The 21,828-nt window shown below is 35.0% G+C and overlaps 1 protein-coding gene, 1 long non-coding RNA gene and 1 pseudogene across 6 annotated transcripts; 2 read left to right on the top strand and 1 right to left on the bottom strand.

The window, feature by feature from the left end:
* Positions 1-634: 634 nt before the first annotated feature.
* Positions 635-2,837, top strand: LOC145628936 (pentatricopeptide repeat-containing protein At2g02980, chloroplastic pseudogene; annotated as a pseudogene).
* Positions 2,838-8,894, bottom strand: LOC145628937 (uncharacterized). The gene is made up of 5 exons (XM_081681374.1): positions 8,570-8,894; positions 6,835-7,124; positions 6,641-6,730; positions 3,358-3,713; positions 2,838-3,274 (listed from the first exon to the last, which is right to left on the bottom strand). Exons 1-5 carry the CDS (start codon positions 8,790-8,792, stop codon positions 3,010-3,012), a joined length of 1,224 nt encoding a protein of 407 aa, XP_081537500.1. The 5' UTR covers positions 8,793-8,894; the 3' UTR covers positions 2,838-3,009.
* Positions 8,895-9,034: 140 nt separating this feature from the next.
* On the top strand, positions 9,035-13,541 carry LOC145628938 (uncharacterized). Of its 5 annotated transcripts, none has more exons than XR_014111520.1 (6): positions 9,035-9,283; positions 11,459-11,832; positions 11,936-12,028; positions 12,160-12,807; positions 12,919-13,056; positions 13,252-13,541. It is a non-coding gene; the product is annotated as an uncharacterized LOC145628938 (long non-coding RNA). The 5 variants fall into 5 exon arrangements; XR_014111521.1 differs by having other exon boundaries at positions 12,899-13,056; XR_014111518.1 differs by adding an exon at positions 11,280-11,335 and having other exon boundaries at positions 12,160-13,056.
* Positions 13,542-21,828: the final 8,287 nt, after the last annotated feature.

Below are 21,828 nucleotides of genomic sequence, written 5' to 3'. Positions count from 1 at the left end.
TAGGATTTTTTAGATGAGGAGGAGATAGAAAAATTTGTTATAGTTGTAGCTACCCTTGATGGATGATGTTTGGTGGAGATAAAAGAAGATACGATAGAAAAAATAACAGAGAAAAGATTTTGTTTTTTTAAAAAAAAAAAAGTGTTAACACACAAAAAGTCGCACCCAATACTTTGTATATTTAAAATACTGCTCTATTGAATAAGCAAATGTAAGATCACAATACTCTAATTGTAACTTATGTTTTTTGAGGAAAATGAATGGAACTTTTGTTCTAATGTAGTATTCTTAATACCAAATTGACATTCACATGGGGAGTGTATTAATAGATTGAGTCCAATTTTGTCACCTAGATATTTGTAAGTACACAAGATATTATATTCCCTTTTACAATTCAAAAGATCATGTAATATGTGGATGTGACAATGTAAAGGTGTGGCTATAACACTCGAATAACAACCATTAACTTACCAAATCTAATCCACCAAATTATGGCAACAACAACTTGCTTCCCTCCTTTGACAATCCAAATACACCAACACCAAAATCTTCCTACATTCAAACTCAAACATCAACAACCAAATCATAATCAATTTACCACTGATGAAACTAAGCAAATCCATGCTCACTTTCTAAAAACCCACTTCAAAAATTCTCATGAAATTCATCCTACAATCCAATTACTTTCAACCACGGTTGCTCGATATAACTTCCTCATAACATCTTATAATAAGAATAATCAACCAAAATATGCACTAAATATATATGCCCAAATGAGAGAAATGAACATTGAAATTGACAGTTTTTTAGTTTCTTCTCTTCTGAAATCTTGTGCACAGATGGGTTGTGTTTTTTCTGGTACAGAGATTCATGGGTTTGCTCTAAAAAATGGGTTAGATTTTGATGTTTTTGTGGGGAATACTCTGATTCAAATGTACTGTGAATGTGGGTTTCTGAGTTCTGCAAGGCTCGTGTTCGAAAAACTGGTGAAAAGAGATGTTGTTTCTTGGAATACAATGATTAGGGGATATGTTAAGCACAGGGTGTTTGATGAAGCTCTGAGAATGATCAGAGAAATGCAGTATAAGTTAGTGAAACCGAGTGAAAGTACGATGATTAGTATTCTGAAGCTGCTGGCAGATGTTGGGAACAAGGAATTGACAAAACCCATGTTTGCTTATGTGATCAAGAATAGCAACATGAATCAGTTAGGAGCTAATTTGACTACTACTCTGATAGAGATGCATGCTAAGAGTGGGAGTGTAGCTGTTGCGCGCTCTTTGTTTGATAGACTAACCGAAAAGAATGTCTATACTTATACAGCAATGGTTGCAGGCTACATTCGTTGCAATGCTATAGAGGAGGGTGTAAGACTTTTTGGCCAGATGATAGAAGATTTGATTTTACCAAATGAAGTCACTCTGCTGAGTTTGATCGCGGAATGTGGATCAGTTGAGGCTTTGGACTTAGGAAAGCAGCTGCATTGTTATGTTATCAGAAACGGGTTTGCCATGACTTTACCTCTGGCTACTTCTCTGATAGATATGTATGGTAAATGCTGTGAAATCAGTAGTGCACGAGTGATTTTTGATAAAACGGAGAGAAGGGATATTATGACTTGGACAGCCCTCATATCAGCTTATACTCGAGGAAATTACATTGAAAAGGCGATTGATCTCCTTGTTCTAATGAGAGAAAGCAGTATAAAGCCTAACCAGGTTACTATGGTTAGTTTAGTATCATTCTGTGCAGAATCAGGTGCACTTGACTTGGGAAAGTGGATTCACGCGTACATAGATAAGCAGAGGATAAATAGAGACATAGTACTCGATACTGCTCTTATTGATATGTATGCCAAATGTGGTGATATAACTACAGCCTACAGGCTGTTTGAAGAAGCTGCAAGTAGAGATATATGCATGTGGAACTGTATGGTATTGGGGTTCGGTATGCATGGTTTAGGTGAGAAAGCTTTAGAGCTCTTTACTAAAATGGAAAATTTGCATATCAAACCAAATGAAATTACATTTATTGGATTGCTTAGTGCTTGTAGTCATGCAGGTTTGGTGATAGAAGGAAAGAGGGTTTTCGAGAAAATGAAGAATAAGTATGGCTTGTTACCAAAGATTGAGCATTATGGCTGCATGGTGGACCTTTTAGGGAGAGCAGGTTTGCTTCATGAAGCATATGATATTGTACAAACCATGCCAATGAAACCTAATGTAGTCGTATGGGGTGCTCTGCTTGCCGCTTGCAAGGTTCATAAGGACCCTGACCTGGGGGAGTTAGCCTCTTCAAAGCTGCTTGAAATAGATCCTGATAGCTGTGGCCATAATGTTCTTATCTCCAATATCTATGCAACTGAGAAGAGATGGAAGAATGTAGCGAGTGTGAGAAAAGCCATGAAAAACAGAGGAATGAAAAAGGAACCGGGAATTAGTTGTATTGAGGTAAATGGTGCAGTGCATGAGTTCACAACAGGAATTCAGGCACTCGCACAATTTGGAGAAGTTGATGATATGCTCGAGGAGATGCTCTGCAAACTGAAGGCAGCTGGTTACAAGCCGGATACTTCTGTAGTACTGCTTAACATAGAAGAGAGAGAGAAAGAGAAGTCACTTAAGTATCACAGTGAGAAGATTGCCATGGCTTTTGGCCTCATTAATACAGCTCCCAGTACTCTGATTAGAATTGTAAAAAATCTAAGGGTTTGTGATGACTGTCATACTGCTACAAAACTCCTCTCCAAGATCTATAACAGGACCATCATAGTTAGGGACCGTAATCGCTTCCACCATTTCTCAGAAGGATCTTGTTCTTGTGGTGACTACTGGTAATGCATAACAAAAAGATTAAGGGAAAGATATTGAAATGTTTTACAGCTAGAAAGTACAGTATATACAGTTGAAGCTTACAGCTCTTTCGCTGAAAATGACATCTCTAAACACCATTTGCTCAAATAAGTGTGTACAAGATTAAGCTGGTACAAACGAAGGTATATAAAGCCAATCAACCAAGCCACTGCTGACAACGTCGGTCCCCAGTACCCCCAACAGCACGACGAATGCTGATCTTCTCATTTGAGTACTTCTCTTGAAGAGATTCAAAAGCAGTCACATCAAGCTTACCGGAAACTGACTTCCCTTGTTTTCGACGATTAAGTTGCTCTCGGATTGAAGTCCAAAGTTTCCCTATAGCATCTCTCTGTTGAGAGGTGAACCGTGATACATGGTCATAGGCATGTTTTACCAGTATGTCAATGACAGTCTGACACCTGCAAATAAGAATCCATCGTTGTTAGCATTAAAAAACGAGAATGAAGTAATTAACTTGTAGCAAAGGGGCGCAAGAACAAACCATGGGATTTTATAGCGCTTTGCAGCTATCTCCAAACAACTGATTATGGCTTCTCTTTGTAACCGCAGAAATCTAATCGTCTCTTCTTCATCCTCCTTCCCTTTATAATTTTTTGTTTTCTCATCTTTTTTCGGTTTACTTGAAATAAGAGCATCAAGCCCAAAAGGATCCAACTCTTCTTTGGTGGTAACATCAGTAGAAAGATCAGAAGGAATCACATCCTGGCTTGACTGAACCTCTCTACTTACCCTTTCCTTCTCATCTTGAAGTGCTGCAGCTTCCTCAGCATCATCTTCCTTGGTTGCAACAGGAAGATTGGATATCAAATCTTTGACGCGGCCAGCAGCTTTTGAGAACTGCATGTAGCCCGAACAAGAATGTTAACCTACGTAGCGCACACGCATTATAGGCTCAGGAAAGTACATTATAAAACGATTTACATCAATGAAGCTTCACATTGGCCAGAATGCCAAAAACTATTAATTAGAATAAGAATTAGTGTAAGAAAATCAAGACAGCTAAAGGGGGTGCCAACTTGCCATACAAAAAGTAACTGTAAAGAGGTCTATAAATGAAGAACAGAAATTGCTTCCCTAATCCATGCATTTTCATGTACCTCTCCAATCTATAAAATATGCTTTTTACTATTAACTCATGGTAGTTACCTGTGGAGACAGGAAAGGAATACTCATCCATGAGGTTGAGATCAGGGGAAATATATTTTTAAATAAAAATAGCTACGTTTGGCATTATGTTCTTATGAGTTATGACAGACACGGATTTCAGTAGAAAACTTTTGATCTGTTTTTTGATTCTTGACTTCGAAATATAAGAAATTTCCTCTCCATTCCTCGTCTGTTCTTATTTTAATGAATACTAAACCCTCTCTAGCTGCAACTAAATTATTTTTTTTTTTTTTTACGTATTAGTGGGACCATGGAGGGATTAAACGAGGAAGAGGGAGACCAAAGATGACTTGGTTGGAAGGAGTGAGGAAGGATATGAAGTGCATGGATTTACGTGAGGATGAAGTTTTGGATCGTAAGGGATGGAGGAGAAAGATTTATGTTGATGACTACACGGAATAATCAAATTTGGTTCATGTTAGCCGACCCCACTTTTGGGATTAAGGCTTTGATTGATTGATTGATTGATTTTCCATCTCCCAGCCCCAAAACTGCCATAGAGTTAGGTGTAGACCTCTTAAAATAATTAATATGCTGCTGTATTGATACTTAGGTTACACGTGTGTAGGGTTTGGTGGTTGGATGTATCTCTTTGAGAATTTAAAACACTTAAACTTGACCTGAGCTTTTGTTGTAGCTTCACAGCTTCACCAACGGATCGAAAAAACTTATTTATATCTTCCTCATCATTTATGCGACAATTGAAATCTGATTTTCTAAATTTTTATCTAATTTCTGATTGAGTGCAATAGAGCGTCAGAACTCAGAGGCAAATAGCATTGCGGGAGCATTAGATCTAAATACATGATTGAAGCCAAGTTACCACATGAAAGAAAGGAGACATTCAGAGATCAGAAGATATTAAAATTCATATTTGGTCCCAAATAAAAAAATTGTATAAATTGCTATAATGGGCAGTTGGGCTCACAAGTTGAGGTCAAAAAAAAAGTTACATGTTTCCCCTCCTCCCACTCCCACCCCCCCACCTCCCCGGGCATCCATGAAATTATCAAAAATACTCTAGAAATTTATCTTCTGCTATTTGTAATATGAACCGCAAAGAGAGCTTTTATAAGATATGTCAATCACGCAATGATTTGATGAGCAGAAACATATGAGTATTAGAATACCACAGCATGAAGTGGTCCAACAAAAGGTAGTCGTTGTGAGCTAATTAACCCATTTACAAGCATAAGCATGAAATGACTGTGGTGTATAAACACACAAGTATGCATAGGCTAATAGTGTTGATCAGGACAATGATCCCTGATTCCCTGTGCATGAAGAAATTTCCACCACCATGTTTCTGCAATCAATATATTCCCTAAAGAATACATGTTGACAGGAATGATGCAAGACTAAATAAAGTATTTCCTTTTAGCAGAAAACCCATTCTGATCCTGTTAGTCAAACATAAATCCCAAACACCCTAGCTTCTATATTTGGCAACTCAGAATGCCTACAATATCATCCAGTTAGACACAGAGCCACAGACAGAATATCCTATAAACCACAGAAACACTGAAGGTAATCCTGCTGTTCTAGTGATACTATGGAAATGGGAGCATGTAAAAATGTTTATAAGAAGACACTCAGAAAATTATTTTTGCCGATTTCCAAAACACCTTGCACCTTAAAACATTTTTGAAATTTCTATGCCATCTAAAAAACAAATTTTTTACAAGGAAAAAAAGGGAAAAATAGTTTATAATCCCCTTCTTTCCTCATTTTATATTGATCTACACTTAAACCAAAACAACTTCACAACTCACGGCCCTAATCAGGTCATTACTCATAATTTGATAACCACAAATAAACCTTTATTCTAAAATAAATTATTACCCAGAAGCCATGCCAGAAAATCACTATGAACCAAAAGTGGTAACTAATATATAACGGCCAACTCAACCATAAGCTTCTATCTCACAGATTTAACACATGCCATCAAAAGACTCATCCACCAATCCATCCCTGGAGTAGACAACAAATCACTTTGATGCATAGAACATTTGGCTAATTCCTCTTTTTAGACCAACCTTATCCCATCCTCAAAGATGCATCAAAATCTCCACAGCAGATTGCATGCATACCAATATTGTACACTATCCACAACTAAATCAAGTAAGATATTCTTATCAGAAAAATTCCAAAGAACTAAGCCCTAATGGGGCTCCTAATTTCTATACACTGTTTCTTAATCAGATCTATAGGCATCAGCCCCTCCCCAGGTGATAAAGCATTAAGCATCACTCCAACTGAAGAATACTGAAGTACAAAAAACTTAGCAGCTTTCTCATAATAATTAATTAACCTATACCTGCCATGCTTTTAGCTACAAAAAAAGTATGGGTTGCAAAGTCATGGCATCACAAACTGATATTTTAATGCTGAATACATATACTCACAGATATATCATTATCTCCACTTTGGAAAACATTATCATCTCCACTTTGGTAAACATTACCATCTCCACTTCAACACATTCTATAGAAGAACAGTTAGCGCTTGAATGCGTAACCCCAGCTCAAATTTTTGATCACATATTCACTTTAAACCTGTGACACATGATATCTTAAAAATAGCACCAAAATGCTTACCACAAAGCTGTCATCAGTATACAAGTCATTTGCCACCACAGCTCGGATGGTCCATACAGTTAGTTGATTCTTCTGCTTCTTATTCAGACACTGCAGTCAACACAAGGAGAGTCATCTCTACAAGAAATGTATCAAATATGAAATCAAGTAATAAAAAATCATAGACACAGAGATAAGAACATTGAATAACTTACATCTTTTGCATCTTGTGCCGCAGAGAACAATGCATGATAATCTGATCGTGCAGAAGCATTATTGCATGAAGTAGGCGAAAACATTGCTGCTTCCAGTATGGAAAAGAAGTGATCAGCCGTCTCAGGTTTGACACTTCCAGCCTGAATCAACTGTATAGCCAACTTCGAAGCTTTACTGAACTTAGCAGAATTTCCGATGTGGGAGGCTATCTTCTGCATGGCCTCAACAATTTGTGATACAGAAGCATCCGTTGAGGTTTTAAACCTCAATTTCTTTCCAGATCCAACCTCTGAAATGAATTAAAAATAATTCAGCACCTTATTAGCATATTAGTGCTATGCTTAGACATATATAGTCATAAAAGATTATATAAGACCATAATTTCTCTCAAGGCTTTCCATAGCTCGAAACACTATGAAATGCATATGGAATAACGAAGGTTATTGTAAGGAAATAGCAGTCAGCAATTGAAAATTAATGATATTGTCTCACATTAGACATCCCAATGCTAAAACAATTTTCAGTAGGATCCCTCATTCCCTCTAGATCAACCTATATTTGCAATTTCAGCAAACCAAACCAGACAAAATTGAATCTTCATTGACTTATTGCTTTCTAGAAACACAAATGACTAAAAATATCTTGGGAAAAAAATTGGAAAAATCTAGATAAAATTATTATATCACCTACGATCACCATCATGAGTCAAAGACAAAGGTAAGTTGAAACTTTGCAGCTTCAAATATCAACTATGACCAGTGACATTCATGAGTCATAGATCAATGGTGTCACTTGATGCAATAACCATAACAGAATACCAACCTCGTATAAGTATACTAATTTGACAAATTATCACCATGAAAATGTTGCACAGACAGATATGACAATTCAAATTAACCCAGAGCTTAAGATTTTATCAGCCACGTGGACATTTTCAGAATGTAAAATGATACCTTGAACTGTTCTTGATTATAATTGTTTTATTCCCTAAATTAGAAACACTATACAAAGTATAATATAAACTAGGTCTGAGGATTTAGGTCTGGCAACAAACCTTGATCACCAAACTTTATCCAAAATCGAATCAATCACAACAATACCAATCCTCTTTCATCTCTGCTTATTCAGAACCACAATAGTAACCAGGCGAATTCAAATCCACAATGACCCTTAACCACTGAAATAATCCAAAGCAAACCTACCATAACCATATCATTTCTTGTTTCAATGCAGCTTTGCTTATCAAGAAACACTAGTAAACAAATCTATGGATTGTGACAACCCTAAATTACGAAACTTTATTTAAAAGCCGATTAATTAAAATCAATAACATTTCTTATTTTTGATTAAAATTATTCAACTAAGCTTGACCCACTACAAGTCAAAAACGACCCTTGATCACCAAAACTCAATCCAACAGCAATCAACCGCAATCAACATCATTCGAACCAATCACCAAAACTCCTAAACCATTTAATTGAGCTTTTCATTCCCAGAATCATTCAAGTCTGAAAAAACCAACTTTCCCTACTCAGAAACCCTAAAATGACCAACCCCTTTTAGTTCAAGTCAGCAATAACTCGTAATCACCAAAATTTATGCACAAATAAATCAACCAACAATCAAAACCATTCCAATTAACAATCAAAATGCACAAATTAAAACATGAAATCAAAACTATACACAATTACATAGATAAATTAAAGTAATTGATTAAAAAGGGGGAAAAATTACCTTCATTTGGGGTAGATTCTGGAGGCTTGGATCGTTTGAGGGCGCTTTTGAGGGGAGGAGGAGGGAGTGGAGTTGGGTCTTTAATAATACTAGTTGTTGAATTATTTTCATTGATTTTGACAGATTTGCGAGGTTGAAGATGAAGTTGTTGTTCTTGTTGTTCTTGAGAAGGAGGTGAGAGGTATGAAGGAGGTGGTAAGTCGCCAAATAAGTCACCCGCCATTGTTGAAGGTTGAAAGTTTTCTCGCGCTCTCAGTTGCGCAGTTGCGCAGTTGCTAACTTGCAGGCTTGTGTATATGGAATTTACAGAAAAATTGCAGGCTTTGCAGCTATAAAGATAGGAGCATTTCTCACACTCAACTAAGTTGAGTCCTCTTGGACTCAACTAAGGGGTAAAATGGTAATTTGACATTATTGAATAAAGTAATGAGAAGTTGAAGCAGTTGGTCCCCCATCCTTTGTCAGGTAAAACCCTAAAAAAAGAAAATTAGGAGAGAGAAAAAATACAACACATTTTGTAAAAGAACAAAGATAGGAAATTCAAAACCTTCAAACAAAGAGAGAGGCGGTTTTCAGAAACAAGCAAGGCAAATTCGCATCCTCTTAGTACAAATTTGAAGCGTGTACCGTGGTTGTTTAGCAGTTCCGCGAACCGTGGTTGTTTGCCGGAAATTTGGTTGTCGCCGATTGTTGTAGTGTGTCGCTCATCGTGATGTAAGTTTCTACATTTGGTATTTTATTTTTACAATGAATTTGCGCTGAATTGTTGTATAATATGTGCGAATGTTTAAATTTTATCAAATTATTTGCTTTAGGGTTAATTAGTAAAGTGTAAATGTATAATTTCTTACTTTTAGGGTTAATTAAAGGAAAATTTGTAATTATTAATCCCAACTTTGGACCATTTATTTTAATTAATCCCAACTATTGATTATTCCTGAATAATCCAAACTTTGGGGGGCATTTTCTTTCATCAGGTCAAATGACCGGTGACCTGATGAAAACGTAACTTTTTTTTAATTTTTACTTTAAATGCCACGTGTCGCAATTTTATTAGTAAAAAAAATTACAAAAAAAAATTAAAAACAAAAAAAAAAACCTAACTACCTGACCACCTCCATCCCATCGCAGCCCCACCTCCCTTCCTCCTCAACTCCCACCGTTAAACCACCATCTCCCTTCCGAGTGCCTGCCTCACCCATATCCTGACAACCACAAACAAAAGAGTTCCGGCAACCACAAACAAAAGAGCTCCACCCTGATTCCGGCTACCACAAATAATCGAATCGCCGCCTCACCTTGTCGAAGTCGGAGCCCGTTTGATGTCCTTGATGAATTGGGCTTCTTTAGCGACGCGTTTGAGAGCCATGAAATACATGATGACGCCGCCGTGGAGCAATTAGGCGTCAGATCCGGATCCCTGGGTCGTTTCCAGCAAGACGACGCGAAGGGGAGATGGTTCGTTTTCCAGCAAGGGGAGATGAGGGGGGTTTGCGGGATGGAGGAAGGGAGTGGGAACGCCGGTCAGCGATTTTGGGGATAGAAGAAGGATGGGGTTGGGTTCCGGCAGACGGGGAAGGGGAGAGGTGTACTGGTGGGAGTTTTTCCGGTGAGGGGAATTGAAGGGGAGAAGGGTGGGTTTTTTTTTAATTTAATTTTTTTTTAAAAAAAAAATATTTTTTGGACCAATCACATGTTGACACGTGTCCAATAACTTGGTATAACAGGTCATAGACTTTTGTTAACCGGTTTGGGTCTGATGAAAAAAAATGCCTCCCAAAGTTGGGATTATTCAGGAATAATCAATAGTTGGGATTAATTAAAGTAAATGGCTCAAAGTTGGGATTAATAATTACAAATTTTCCTTAATTAAACTGGCAAATCGCTTTTTTTTTTTTTTTTTTTTTTTGCAATGAATTTCCGCAATGTTGTATAATTTGTGCGAATTGTCGAAATTTTATCAACTTATTTGCTGTAGGGGGTTAATTAGGTTAGTATTATTATAATTTGTGCGAATTGTATATAATTAGGTTAGTAGGTTAATTAGGTTAGTATATAATTCATAATTTGTGCGAATTGTCGAAAATTAATCAACTTCTTTGCTGTTGGGGGTTAATTAGCTAAGTATTATTATAAATTTGTGTGAATGTCGAAAATTTATCAACTTTATTTGCTGTTGGGGGGTTAATTAGCTAAATATTATTGTAAATTTGTGTGAATGTCGAAAATTTATCAACTTTATTTGTTGTTGGGGGGTTAATTAGCTAAGTAAAAATTTAAATTTTGAGGGTTAATTTTCTTAAAAATGTTTATATTCGTTTGATAGGGTTAATTGAATTATGTGTGGGAATTGAATTATGTGTGTAAGGGTGTTTTGATTAAAATGAGAAATGGATTTGATAAGCTGATGTCTTAGCTTTAAATTGGCTAAATTGCTTATTAGTTTAATAAATCGAGGTGAAGTTTGATAATGTTCCCAGTTGGTGATCCCTTTATGTTGCATTGGTTGATAATGATACCACCAACTTGCTTGTTGGTACTCTGTTCTATAGTGTGGTGGTATTGGTTGGCAGGATTTGATTTGGTTGTTGGTATTTGATTACTGTGTGTAGTGGTATATATGAACTTGTTTGGGTAGTGGTGTAGGTGTTTCTCCAAATAATTATTGATATGGTTTCTTTATTTTGCGTGTGTTGTTCTAATGTTATAGTCATGATGTCGGAGCAGTACACTGATTTTTCAATAAGCTGCAGAAGTAAATGGGGGGTATGTGACGAAAGAATTTATTAAAAGACACATATTGTTTGTTTCAGCGCACTTGTTTTGCGGTTATGATTTGGTATATGTATACATTGTTTGTCTGATTATTTTTTTTGGTACCTTTCGCAGTCTACCCTTAAACATATAATGAGGACGAGAAATGCTCCAAGTGGTTCATCTAGCCAACAACAACCCAACAAGAAGAGAACGAAACAAGCAGTTGTTGAGGATGTTGATGAAGGAGATGAAGATAATAACTACGATGGGTTGATTAGTGGAGCAGACGATTCTGACGATGCTGACTATGTGGTCGATGAAGAAGAAGACTATGCTGAAGCTAATATTAATATAGGTGATTACGAGGTGGAGTCACTGAACACACCGACAAGAAGCGTAAAATTGTCCCCCCACCACCAAAAGATGTCAGACCTCCACAACCCCCACAACCTAAGGTTGTCAGAAGAGCTCAGCGTCCACTAGTTATTGAACCGGACCATGATGAGGTGTAGAAACACTTTAATGTAGCTAGTATTTCCTTTTTATTCACAGTTTTTTGGTTCATGAATTGTGATGTTGGGTAGATGATTCTGTTTGTGTTTAATGTAGTTTGTTGTTCAACAACCGACTTTGACTTTGGGTGAGCAAGTTAAAAAGAAAGGCGTGTTAGTCGCGACACAACTGAGGAATTGTAGCTGGAAGGTAAAGTTAAATAGCTGTTGAATTTGTGGGACTGTATTATGTTTTCATGTATATTTGTTGTCTTTGTGGGAGTGTATTATGTTCATGTGTATTTGTTGACTTTGAATGTTTGTTTGGTCCTTTTATTTCAGCCAACGAATTTTAATTGTCGGATTGGTGCATTTACCGATGTTGTGAACGCGATGGGCATAGATGATAACAAAAAACAATTGTTGGAGGAAAGTGGGTTTGGAGGGTTGCTGAAGCTGCCTTCAACAAAGATTGATCGTAGATTTTGTGATTGGCTTGTGGCAAGGATTGACCCGGAGAAGAAGGTGTTAACGGGAGGAGATGGAAGGGAGCTTCCTTTATGCCCCGAACAATAGAGGTGCATATTTGGCCTTCCGCGAGGTCCAAAGCCTGTACCTGTTAAAGTTCTTAATGAAGCCATGCGAGAAAGGGTCGATCTTATTGTTCTTCAATATGGGGAGATGAAAGACAATGTTTGCCATATCAAGATTCAGCAAGCAGTTGATGAGCTTCCGCTGATGCCGATTGCAACTGACTCGGACAGGGATGAGTTTATGAAGGCTTTCTTATTAATGATGTTTAGACTGCTGCTATGTCCCACTACGAATGGTCAGAGTTTGGCAACTTCGTTATTGCCTGCTGTTTCGATAGGGGCTGCTGCCCGGGATTATGATTGGTGTACTTGTGCACACAATTGGCTTATGACTTATGTCAAAGACTTTAGGAAGAGGCTACACAACAAAGGTGGAGGATGTGTCCTATTCCTTCGGGTATTAATTTTCTACATGTGTTAAGTATAATTTTGTGCTAATGAAATGGTGGTGCTGCAGTTGGTTAAATTGTTTGTTGGTGTTTTATTAGTAAACATTTGTTTTGCAAAGACATTTTCCTTGGACCACCTAGCAGTGGCTCCTTTGAGTTGGGGTGTTATGCCACGATCGGTGCTGTGGACCGAGAAGAAACTAGCAGCTGCTATTCAAGCTGATTTGCTTCCTTCCTTAGACTGTGGAAAATAGAAGGTGAATGTGTTTTTATCTTATGTAAATAGTTTAGCCCTTTTATTAATGTAATTCGAAATTTGCTTTACTGTATCTACAACGTAATGTGTAATGGTACCAACTAAGAGTATGTTGGTACTGTGTTGACACCATCATATAACGTGGTGGTATTACAAAAATGGGCAATTGTAATGGTTGTTTTCGATTATGTTTCAGGGACATGTTGTCGCATCATCATCAAGGAGGTCGATCGGAAAGGCTTTAGGATATGACAGTAAGAAGAAAGGTGCAATAAAAGGACGTAATTAAATGATTATTCACAGATTATTAGTATTTATAATTTTCTGGTGAAAACGATTATGTAATGCCTTTTTATGAAGGTGTAATGCCTTATTTTGATGGTGTAATAGCAATTTTAAGTTTATTATGCAAGGAGTGTAATAGCAATTTTAAGTTTACTATATTTAGATACTATAAACCATAAACCAAACTCATATTTAGATTAATTTAGAATCTTTATTCCATAACATACTAAACCTCAATTATACTTACATACTATAAACCGAATACATAATAAAGGAAATTAAAACAACAACAATCATTTTCTTAATGATCTTAGTGCTCAAATTAATTTCAATGACGGTGGCCGAGAGCTTGTCCATGCCCAACCAAATTAACTTCGCCGGAATCATGTTCTCTGACCGTATGACGTTCTCCTCCTCCACCCATTTGAAGAAATCATTGTGTCGACACTTATAGTATAAGCGTCCCGGGTTAGAAGACGACTCCGATACACGCACTTCAACAACATTGGACTCGCAATTTGGGCAAGTTATCATCTCCACCCATGACACTGATGGTTGTTGAGGAAACCTGCTACTAGCCATTGTATTCCAATGTAAAGGGGATTTTTTTTTAAAAAAAAACTAATGTTGATATTTTTAGTAATGAAATGACCTATTTATTAAATTGTTATGATCATACTATTCATATTTTGTTGACAACATTGGGAAAGGGCACAAGCATAAAAGCGGGAAATTTCCCTCCCATATCATTAAGCACGTTGATAGTCTTCTTCCATTATGAATTTTCAATTCCAAAAAATCATTTCACAAGGCACAAGCATAAAAGCGGGAAATTTCCCTCCCATATCATTATGAATTTTCAATTCCAATTAATACAACATAAATATTACACTCCCCATGAATGAAAGACAAGACCTCACCCTGATACACTCACCTCCAAAGAAAAGGCTACTTGAAGCAGGTAGAAGCCTAAGATGTGATGGGGACAACGTAGGGCCAGCTGTTTTACAGGCGTTTGACAGCTGTATGTCGCAACATCCAATGTCGTAAAAATGGTATAACAATGATACAACAACAATAAGTTATGGTATATATGAATACCAAGATGGTATATATACATACCACCAATACACAATTGTTTTGTACAATGGGACTTAATTCCATACCATCAAATACCAACATGGTTTCTACCAAATAGCTGTTAAGTAAAGTACCGCGTTTATTAGGAGTTACATATTCCCCCTCCAACAATTGCAATTACAATTTGACCTCCTCTTCCCCCCTCAAAAAAACACATTCCTCTCTCTGAAGCAACCTTCCCCCTTTGTAATTGTTCATCCTATTTGAAAATGTTTAAAAGAATCTTTGGCCACACCTCTAAAACCAAATCCATTACCATACAAGCCCGCGGGAATGAGCTTGTTGGTGGTCAAAGAATAAACTACCACCTACAAGCTGTAATATACTTCAATACTCAATCGTCCATTACCCAACCCAAACTAGGCTACAACAACATCAGTTACTACCATGATACTCTGGACTACCAAAGGAGAAATCCTATCCCGGATGAGCTAGTAAAAAAGGGTATATATCACTACAACAATTAACCACTTGTGCCACGAATTATGCCACGGGAATTCTAAATTCGTGGCATAAATTGATCTAGCCACGGGAAAAATAAAGTCAACAAAAAACTTGATTTGTCAACAATATATTATGCCACGGGAAAAAGGAAATTCGTGGCTAATTGAAACTTGTGCCACGACTAAATTTCTTTTCCGTGGCAAATAAACACTTATGCCACGACTAATTATGTTCCTGTGGCAAATTGACACTTGAGCCACAACTAATATTATTCTCGTGGCAAACAAACACTTGTGTCACAGCTCACAGGTATTATTTTCGCCGTGGCATTCAATCTAACACTTGTGCAATATAAAAATTTATTTTTGTGGCAAACATATATTGATACAAATCGATCACGTTGTTTAAGAAAAATAAACTAGGATTAATTCCGTGAATCTTACAACATAGAAGTAATTATTATTTTTATGGTTTAATTTACAATTATTTTTAACCAAGAGATATATCTAATTCCAATAATAACAATAATAATAATACAATTTAAATCAGAATTTATAGAAAAAAAAATTAGAATTTTATTTATATAAATTAAAAGTTTGTACATTGTTATTTATAAGGAAAATTACAAAATTAAATTATCACTAGTTAAACTAAGAATTCCTTCCCAAAAAAAAAAAAAAAAAAAAAATTAAAAAAAAAAAAACAACTAACAAAAAAACAATTAAAGTTAAAACTACATCATTTTGTCCCCTAAACAATTTCAGCAATTATTCTTTGGACTGCATTATCATTTGTTTCTCTTGCTTGCAATTCAGGAACAATTCAGGAAGCATCTTCTTCAGCTTTAGTATCCACCTCTAGCATTTTTACACATATCCAATTGATCTAAATCCCCTGATAAACAAAACACACAAACAAATCAAAACGGTATTTTATATAGATTAATTGAGCACTAAAAAAAAAGGAACTTGATGTTTTTCCCCCCACCCTGAAATTGAAACACACTACTAGTATCGAGTTCATTGAGGACATAAAATCCCGTCGTAAACCCATCATAAAGGTTCATTTATGAATGCATTTTCCATCCAGAGCCCGTCCTAGAAAGGGGCCGTCGTAGAATGTATAACCTGTTATAATCCCATCGCAAAAGCCAATTACCAAGGGCTAAAATCCCGTCATTAAAGCCATTTACGACGGGCAAAAATCTCGTTACAAATTCCATTTATGACAGGACAACCCTGTTGTACTTTTATCATTTACAAACCTGCTCCAACAACTCGAACAAAACAAACAGAACGACTGCTACGATAAACAAAGCAAACATGCTTTTATATGTAACCAGCCAATTAAATCAAACAAGAACAAAGCAAATTTGTATCATAAACTTGCTTACACTCTTTTTTTTCATAAACTTAAATAATCCTCAGTTACACTACTTGAGAAATCTCAAATCTAAGTGATATAATTAGTTTGCCAGATAAACAAATTAATCTAATTTTATTTAACAATATGAAATAAGTCACCAAACTTCAAATCATTAGAAGGAGAAGAGACGACACACATAAAATCATTAGAAGGAGAATACAAACCTGCTAGTATAGAATTCAAGGCAGCCTGGTGATATTGTATAAAGTACTGCAGAAAAGAATGTCGAGATTCAGAGAGTGTAATAAACAAAACAAATAGAACGACTGCTATGATGGTAACCATATATTGATCAAAAGGCCTTGATATCATGCATGTCAGCATTGATACACCTAGGAGTGTCGAAAAGAGGGATGATACCACTAGGTTGTAGAGAAGTACCTATTGAGAAACACCAGTGCAAAATTTGTAATAATTTCCATCACCATTAGTGGTAGTTAAGTAACTTCTTGAATGCCAGCCAAAGAATGGGAAAGGGATGTAATAAAATGAATAGATTTAGCAGAATAACCCCCTATAAAAACAAGAATAAATACATTTCATGGGTTTCTGCATGGCAGCATCTACTGCATCATGGATTTCAGAATTGTGTAATTCATAAAAGCTGCTCCACTTTTGGAACTCTCGAGTTGTAGTAAAACAACTCTAACAGAGCAAATAGATGAGACTAAGGCTATGTTTGGATAACAAAAAATGGAAGGAAAGGAAGGGAAGAAAAAGGGAGGGAGACAAACTTCCTTGTTTGGATAAAATGTTGGGGGAGGGAAGGGGAGGGGGAGGGAGGGATCCATTTTCCCTCCTCCTTTAATAAAGACCATCCCTTCAAAATTGGAGAGATTTGGAGGGAAAATGGAGCTCATCATTTCCTCCACTTTCCCTTCCTCCCCCTTCCTCCTATTTCCCTCCCTTCCATTTCCCTTCTAATTTGTTATCCAAACATAGCATAATGAACTACTTACGGGGAATTATGTGTTTCACAAAGATGGTACGCCAAAACTACTCCACCCTTAACTATATCATTCTATCCTCATTATATGGAAGATATTGTGACTGATAAACAACAAGGACACAACCCAAGTCGGGTTAAGATAATGGTGCTGCTAAGGTTTTATGTCCAAGATAAAATTCTTAGATGTAAGGTTCTTCTATTTGCAGGTATAAATTTGTAGGATAATTAAGCAATAAAGCAACACTAGCCATAACAATTCACTTGATTATTAATTCGATTAACTTAATGAACATCATTATCTCTCAGCTTTTAATTTATGATTCGAATCAAGTACAACAAGCACACAATAGTGCGACAACAAGTGGCCAGCAGCAGTATTATCACAAAAACAGGAAGTGATGAAATAGTAGGGTAGCAACAGAGGGAAATACTAGGAAAGCAACAACATAACGACTGCATTTTACTATCAAATAAATTTACATATATACAAGTTTCGAAAACAAATCGAATACGAGACACTGTTAAGTGAAACAAAAGCTACTAATAGAAATCCATGAATACACACGCTTACACAAGCAACATCATTGAGCTAAACAAGCAGCTTTTGGCAAAAGTAATAATAAAACAAAAACAAAAAAAACAAAAGCCACCCCTTTAGATGGTATGTTACTGAGGCTCCACTGGTGCCTAAGTGTCAACAATGAGTGGTGACCCTGTAATCGCTTAGATCCACCTAACTTCTGAGATAACGAATCAAGGTGATTAAAATAACCCTGAACAAGAATATTAGGGGGCAAAGAATGGAACATGGTATAAAGCTGGTTCCAGACAGCAGAACGCAACTCAAGGTAAGGCGAGCCATACAAAAGGACTAGAGTCCATTCATTCATAGCATAGTGACACACATCTGAGACAGAGCAAATAAAAAAGTTTGGTACATTTCACCCTAACCGACAAGGGTATACTCATTATCCAAAACATTCAAATGTAGCATGTAGAGTAGACTCAATACCATTCCCACAGTCACACACACCGCGTTAGAGAGAAAATGCATATAATGTAGCCTTTCTCAAACTGCAAAGAAGCCCTTATAGGCCCTCCAAAGTGTCTAAGCTAATTTATATTATGTGTCCATATTTCCATTTATCATCCACAAGAAGGGAAAAATAAAACCTTTTACAAAAATATTAAGTATAGATATTATGTGTCTAGTATAAACAATACTACAGAAAGGCATATTTTTCTCAAGAAAGGGTATGTATATCCTGTTAACTTCACTGATTCAGCACTACATTTTCCAATTACCACATCGTGGTTCCATCAATGTATAGGTCTCTTATATGATAAGCTGCTGCACAGCTCTCACTAGAACTTTTATCGATGGTTGAAATACTAAGAAGAAATTAGAGGGTATATGATGTTCTAACCAATTGGACGCAATCAGTAGATAGCATAAACAATATATAGCCCTAGAAAAAAAAATTAATAATGTTGATGGCAAATATATAATCCAATAACAGACACTATTGACATTTATAAACAAGGTAGTTTTCTTCTTAATTGTCTACAATGTACAGCAAAAACGATTACCTGCATTCCATGTTTTTTTGCACCTTTTGCATCAGCTAGAGGCTGTCATGAAACAATGATCTATTTTAAAATGCAATCTAGCTAGTGAAATCAGTCCTCGAAAACGCATCAGGCATCATATTCATTGATGAAACTGATTAACTTTTTTATCGCTAATGATCGATTAAACGAGTAATTCAAAAGACATGCTTGTCAACCCCACCCTAATAAAAATAACAACTGCAGAAATTAAGCATTCTATTGATCATAAACATTACAAATAAGGTATCAAATGAACTTAGAAAGCAATCATAAATAAAAAAAATTACTGAAAACCCAACAAAAGCAATTACAAACTTAGTGTATTGGGTTTACTTAATCTTACTAATTCCCGGGAAGCATAATGCACAGGACCTAGAAAAATTATGGAAAACGATTATGCAGAATTCTTGGGAAAAAAAAAAGTAGAACTAACTAGAAAATATGGAAAAAGATTATGCAGATATCATCAACTAGAACCTAGAAAAATACAGCAAAAAAATGGCAAAATAATTATACGATATACCACTGAATAAAACGTGAGGAACACTCTTCAATTTCTACAAAATTAACAATTATCAAATAAAACCCAAAAAATTCAGGCTAAGCAATATAACCCAAAAAAATCAAATATTTTTCAGAACTCAATGCAGATCTGACCTCAAATCACCCATAAAATGCCCAAAAAAAAAAAGAGCAAAAACAACTAAATCAAGTAATTATTAATACATCAGCTAATTCGCTGATGGTGACTAGATTGAATACAATTTCACTACCCATGGAAACCTCAAATTGATATCACTCATATAAAAAAAGGGAAAAAAAATAATAAAATTAAACCAATAGAAACCACAAATTGATTTGAAAAAACCTAACTTTAGAGAAGTATTAAATTTCAGATCTTGGAGAGAAGGAAATTACCTATGAATTATAAATTTCCCACTTCAGTTGAGAATAGAGTAGGGTAGAAATGGAGTATGGAGTATGGAGTACGGAGTATGGAGCATAAGTGAAGGGTGATTTCCCATTAGAGAAGTTTTAGTGTTTTAGTTCGATTTTTCACATCTTTTTCTTTTCATTTTTTTAATTTCATTTACATGTACTTAGAGGAGTTGGAGGGAGTTTATCCGCCAAAATTACTTCTGGAAGGATGAATTTTCCCACAAAATTTTAACCAAGTTAAATGCTTTATTGATGAGGTAGTTTTCCCACAAAATTTTAACCAAGTTAAATGCTTTATTGATTATGGAGGTAATTATCCCTCCTAAATTTTCATTTAAAAATTGTAAAATTTATAAACAACTTTATTTGTAATATTGTAATTCCATAACCGAGTTTCTCGTTAAATTTAAGATATTGTACAACAATTACATAGCACTTGAGACATGAATAAATAAATAAATATATATATATATAATATAATATATATATGTATATATATATGTAGTTGTAAAATTGCACTACAATGATAAGACAAGCATATGAATTTGGAAAATTTGATTCAAGTAATATAAATCAATAACAATACACTAAAAGACACACTAGCAATGACACGTGTCATCTTCTGATGTGTCCTTAGTATATTTTTTTTTAAAAAAAACTTTTATAAAATTGATAAAAATATACGTAAAATATTTACTTCCAAAGTTTAGGAAAAAAAAATTGTAGAATAGTACATTTATAAACTTAAATATCTAACCATATCTTTGTATAAATAAATTCTTATATTAGTAATTACTTTTTGATGTATACTATTTATAGTAAAAACATATCATGAATATATATCTTTCAACTTAACATAGTTGGTGAATGAAAAATTATCATTAATTGAAAAAAAAAATGCTATCAAGGTTCAAAATAGAAGAAAGCAATATGATATGAATTCAACAAAGATAAAAAAATAAAAAAAAATAAAAAAAATTAAGTAGCTTGATTTAAGATAAAATAAAAAAAAAATTTAAATTGATACTCCGTGACAAAGATTGAAAAACCGTGCATGGCACGGGATCTAACCTAGTTTATTAAAATAGTTTAGTTGGGTGGATGTGTAAAACATAAATGATATAATTGAGTAGTAAATATGAGCATATAGTTGAAAAACTGCATATGACGTAATAAGTTGCGATAGCCAAAGACTAAAATATTATGTAGCATTACTAGGTTTACTCTAATCGTATCAACTTTTAATTCGAGATAGTTTACCTTCAATTGAAAACCCTGTTATGAGTCGTACTTGATTAAAATAATTGAAACATGGTTGTTAAAACATCTTATAACAATAAACTAATTACTTTGATAATGTTGTTAGCAAGTTTTTATGGGTCCATTAATTTTTTAAGTTACTCTTTGACTCTTTCTTAGTTTAAATGGTTATTTAAGCCTTTGGTAAACAAATTAAAGGATATATATACATATGTAATAACCTCATCAAATATTCAAATCTTAGTTGTAAGAAAGAATCATAATATTATTCATTACTGATCGACTTTATAGCAATGTTTTGTGTTGTTACATGACTTGTACTATGTCTTAGTGATTGATTGCCAAAGTTCACTTTAAAGTCAATTAATAATATTTTAATAACTCAATGAAAGACTTTAATTCAAACTCTATAATGTCAGCTGATTTATTTCATTCTTCACGTATGACAAACGAGAACTTTAACCATCAATAACTGTTATCATAATCTATAAGTAAAAATTATTCTCTGGCTATATATGTTCAAATAAATGAAACATTTTCTTAATTTAATAAATTTTCTCTTTTAATTTTGAAATAATATACTATCTATCTACTTTTTAATTAATTTAACTAACCTTCCTAAAATTCCGTGAAAATTAAAAATTTTCATTTATTTAAACACAAAGGGGGTTCAAATTTAACTATATGAAAGGACGTAATTAGCTTATTGATAGACTCATA

Source organism: Chenopodium album, chromosome 4, assembly GCF_948465745.1.
Source record: "Chenopodium album chromosome 4, dcCheAlbu1.1, whole genome shotgun sequence".
Classification (NCBI taxonomy): Eukaryota; Viridiplantae; Streptophyta; class Magnoliopsida; order Caryophyllales; family Amaranthaceae; genus Chenopodium; species Chenopodium album.
Note: the sequence above shows the minus strand (reverse complement) of the source record. Positions and strands in the feature narration are given on the sequence as shown.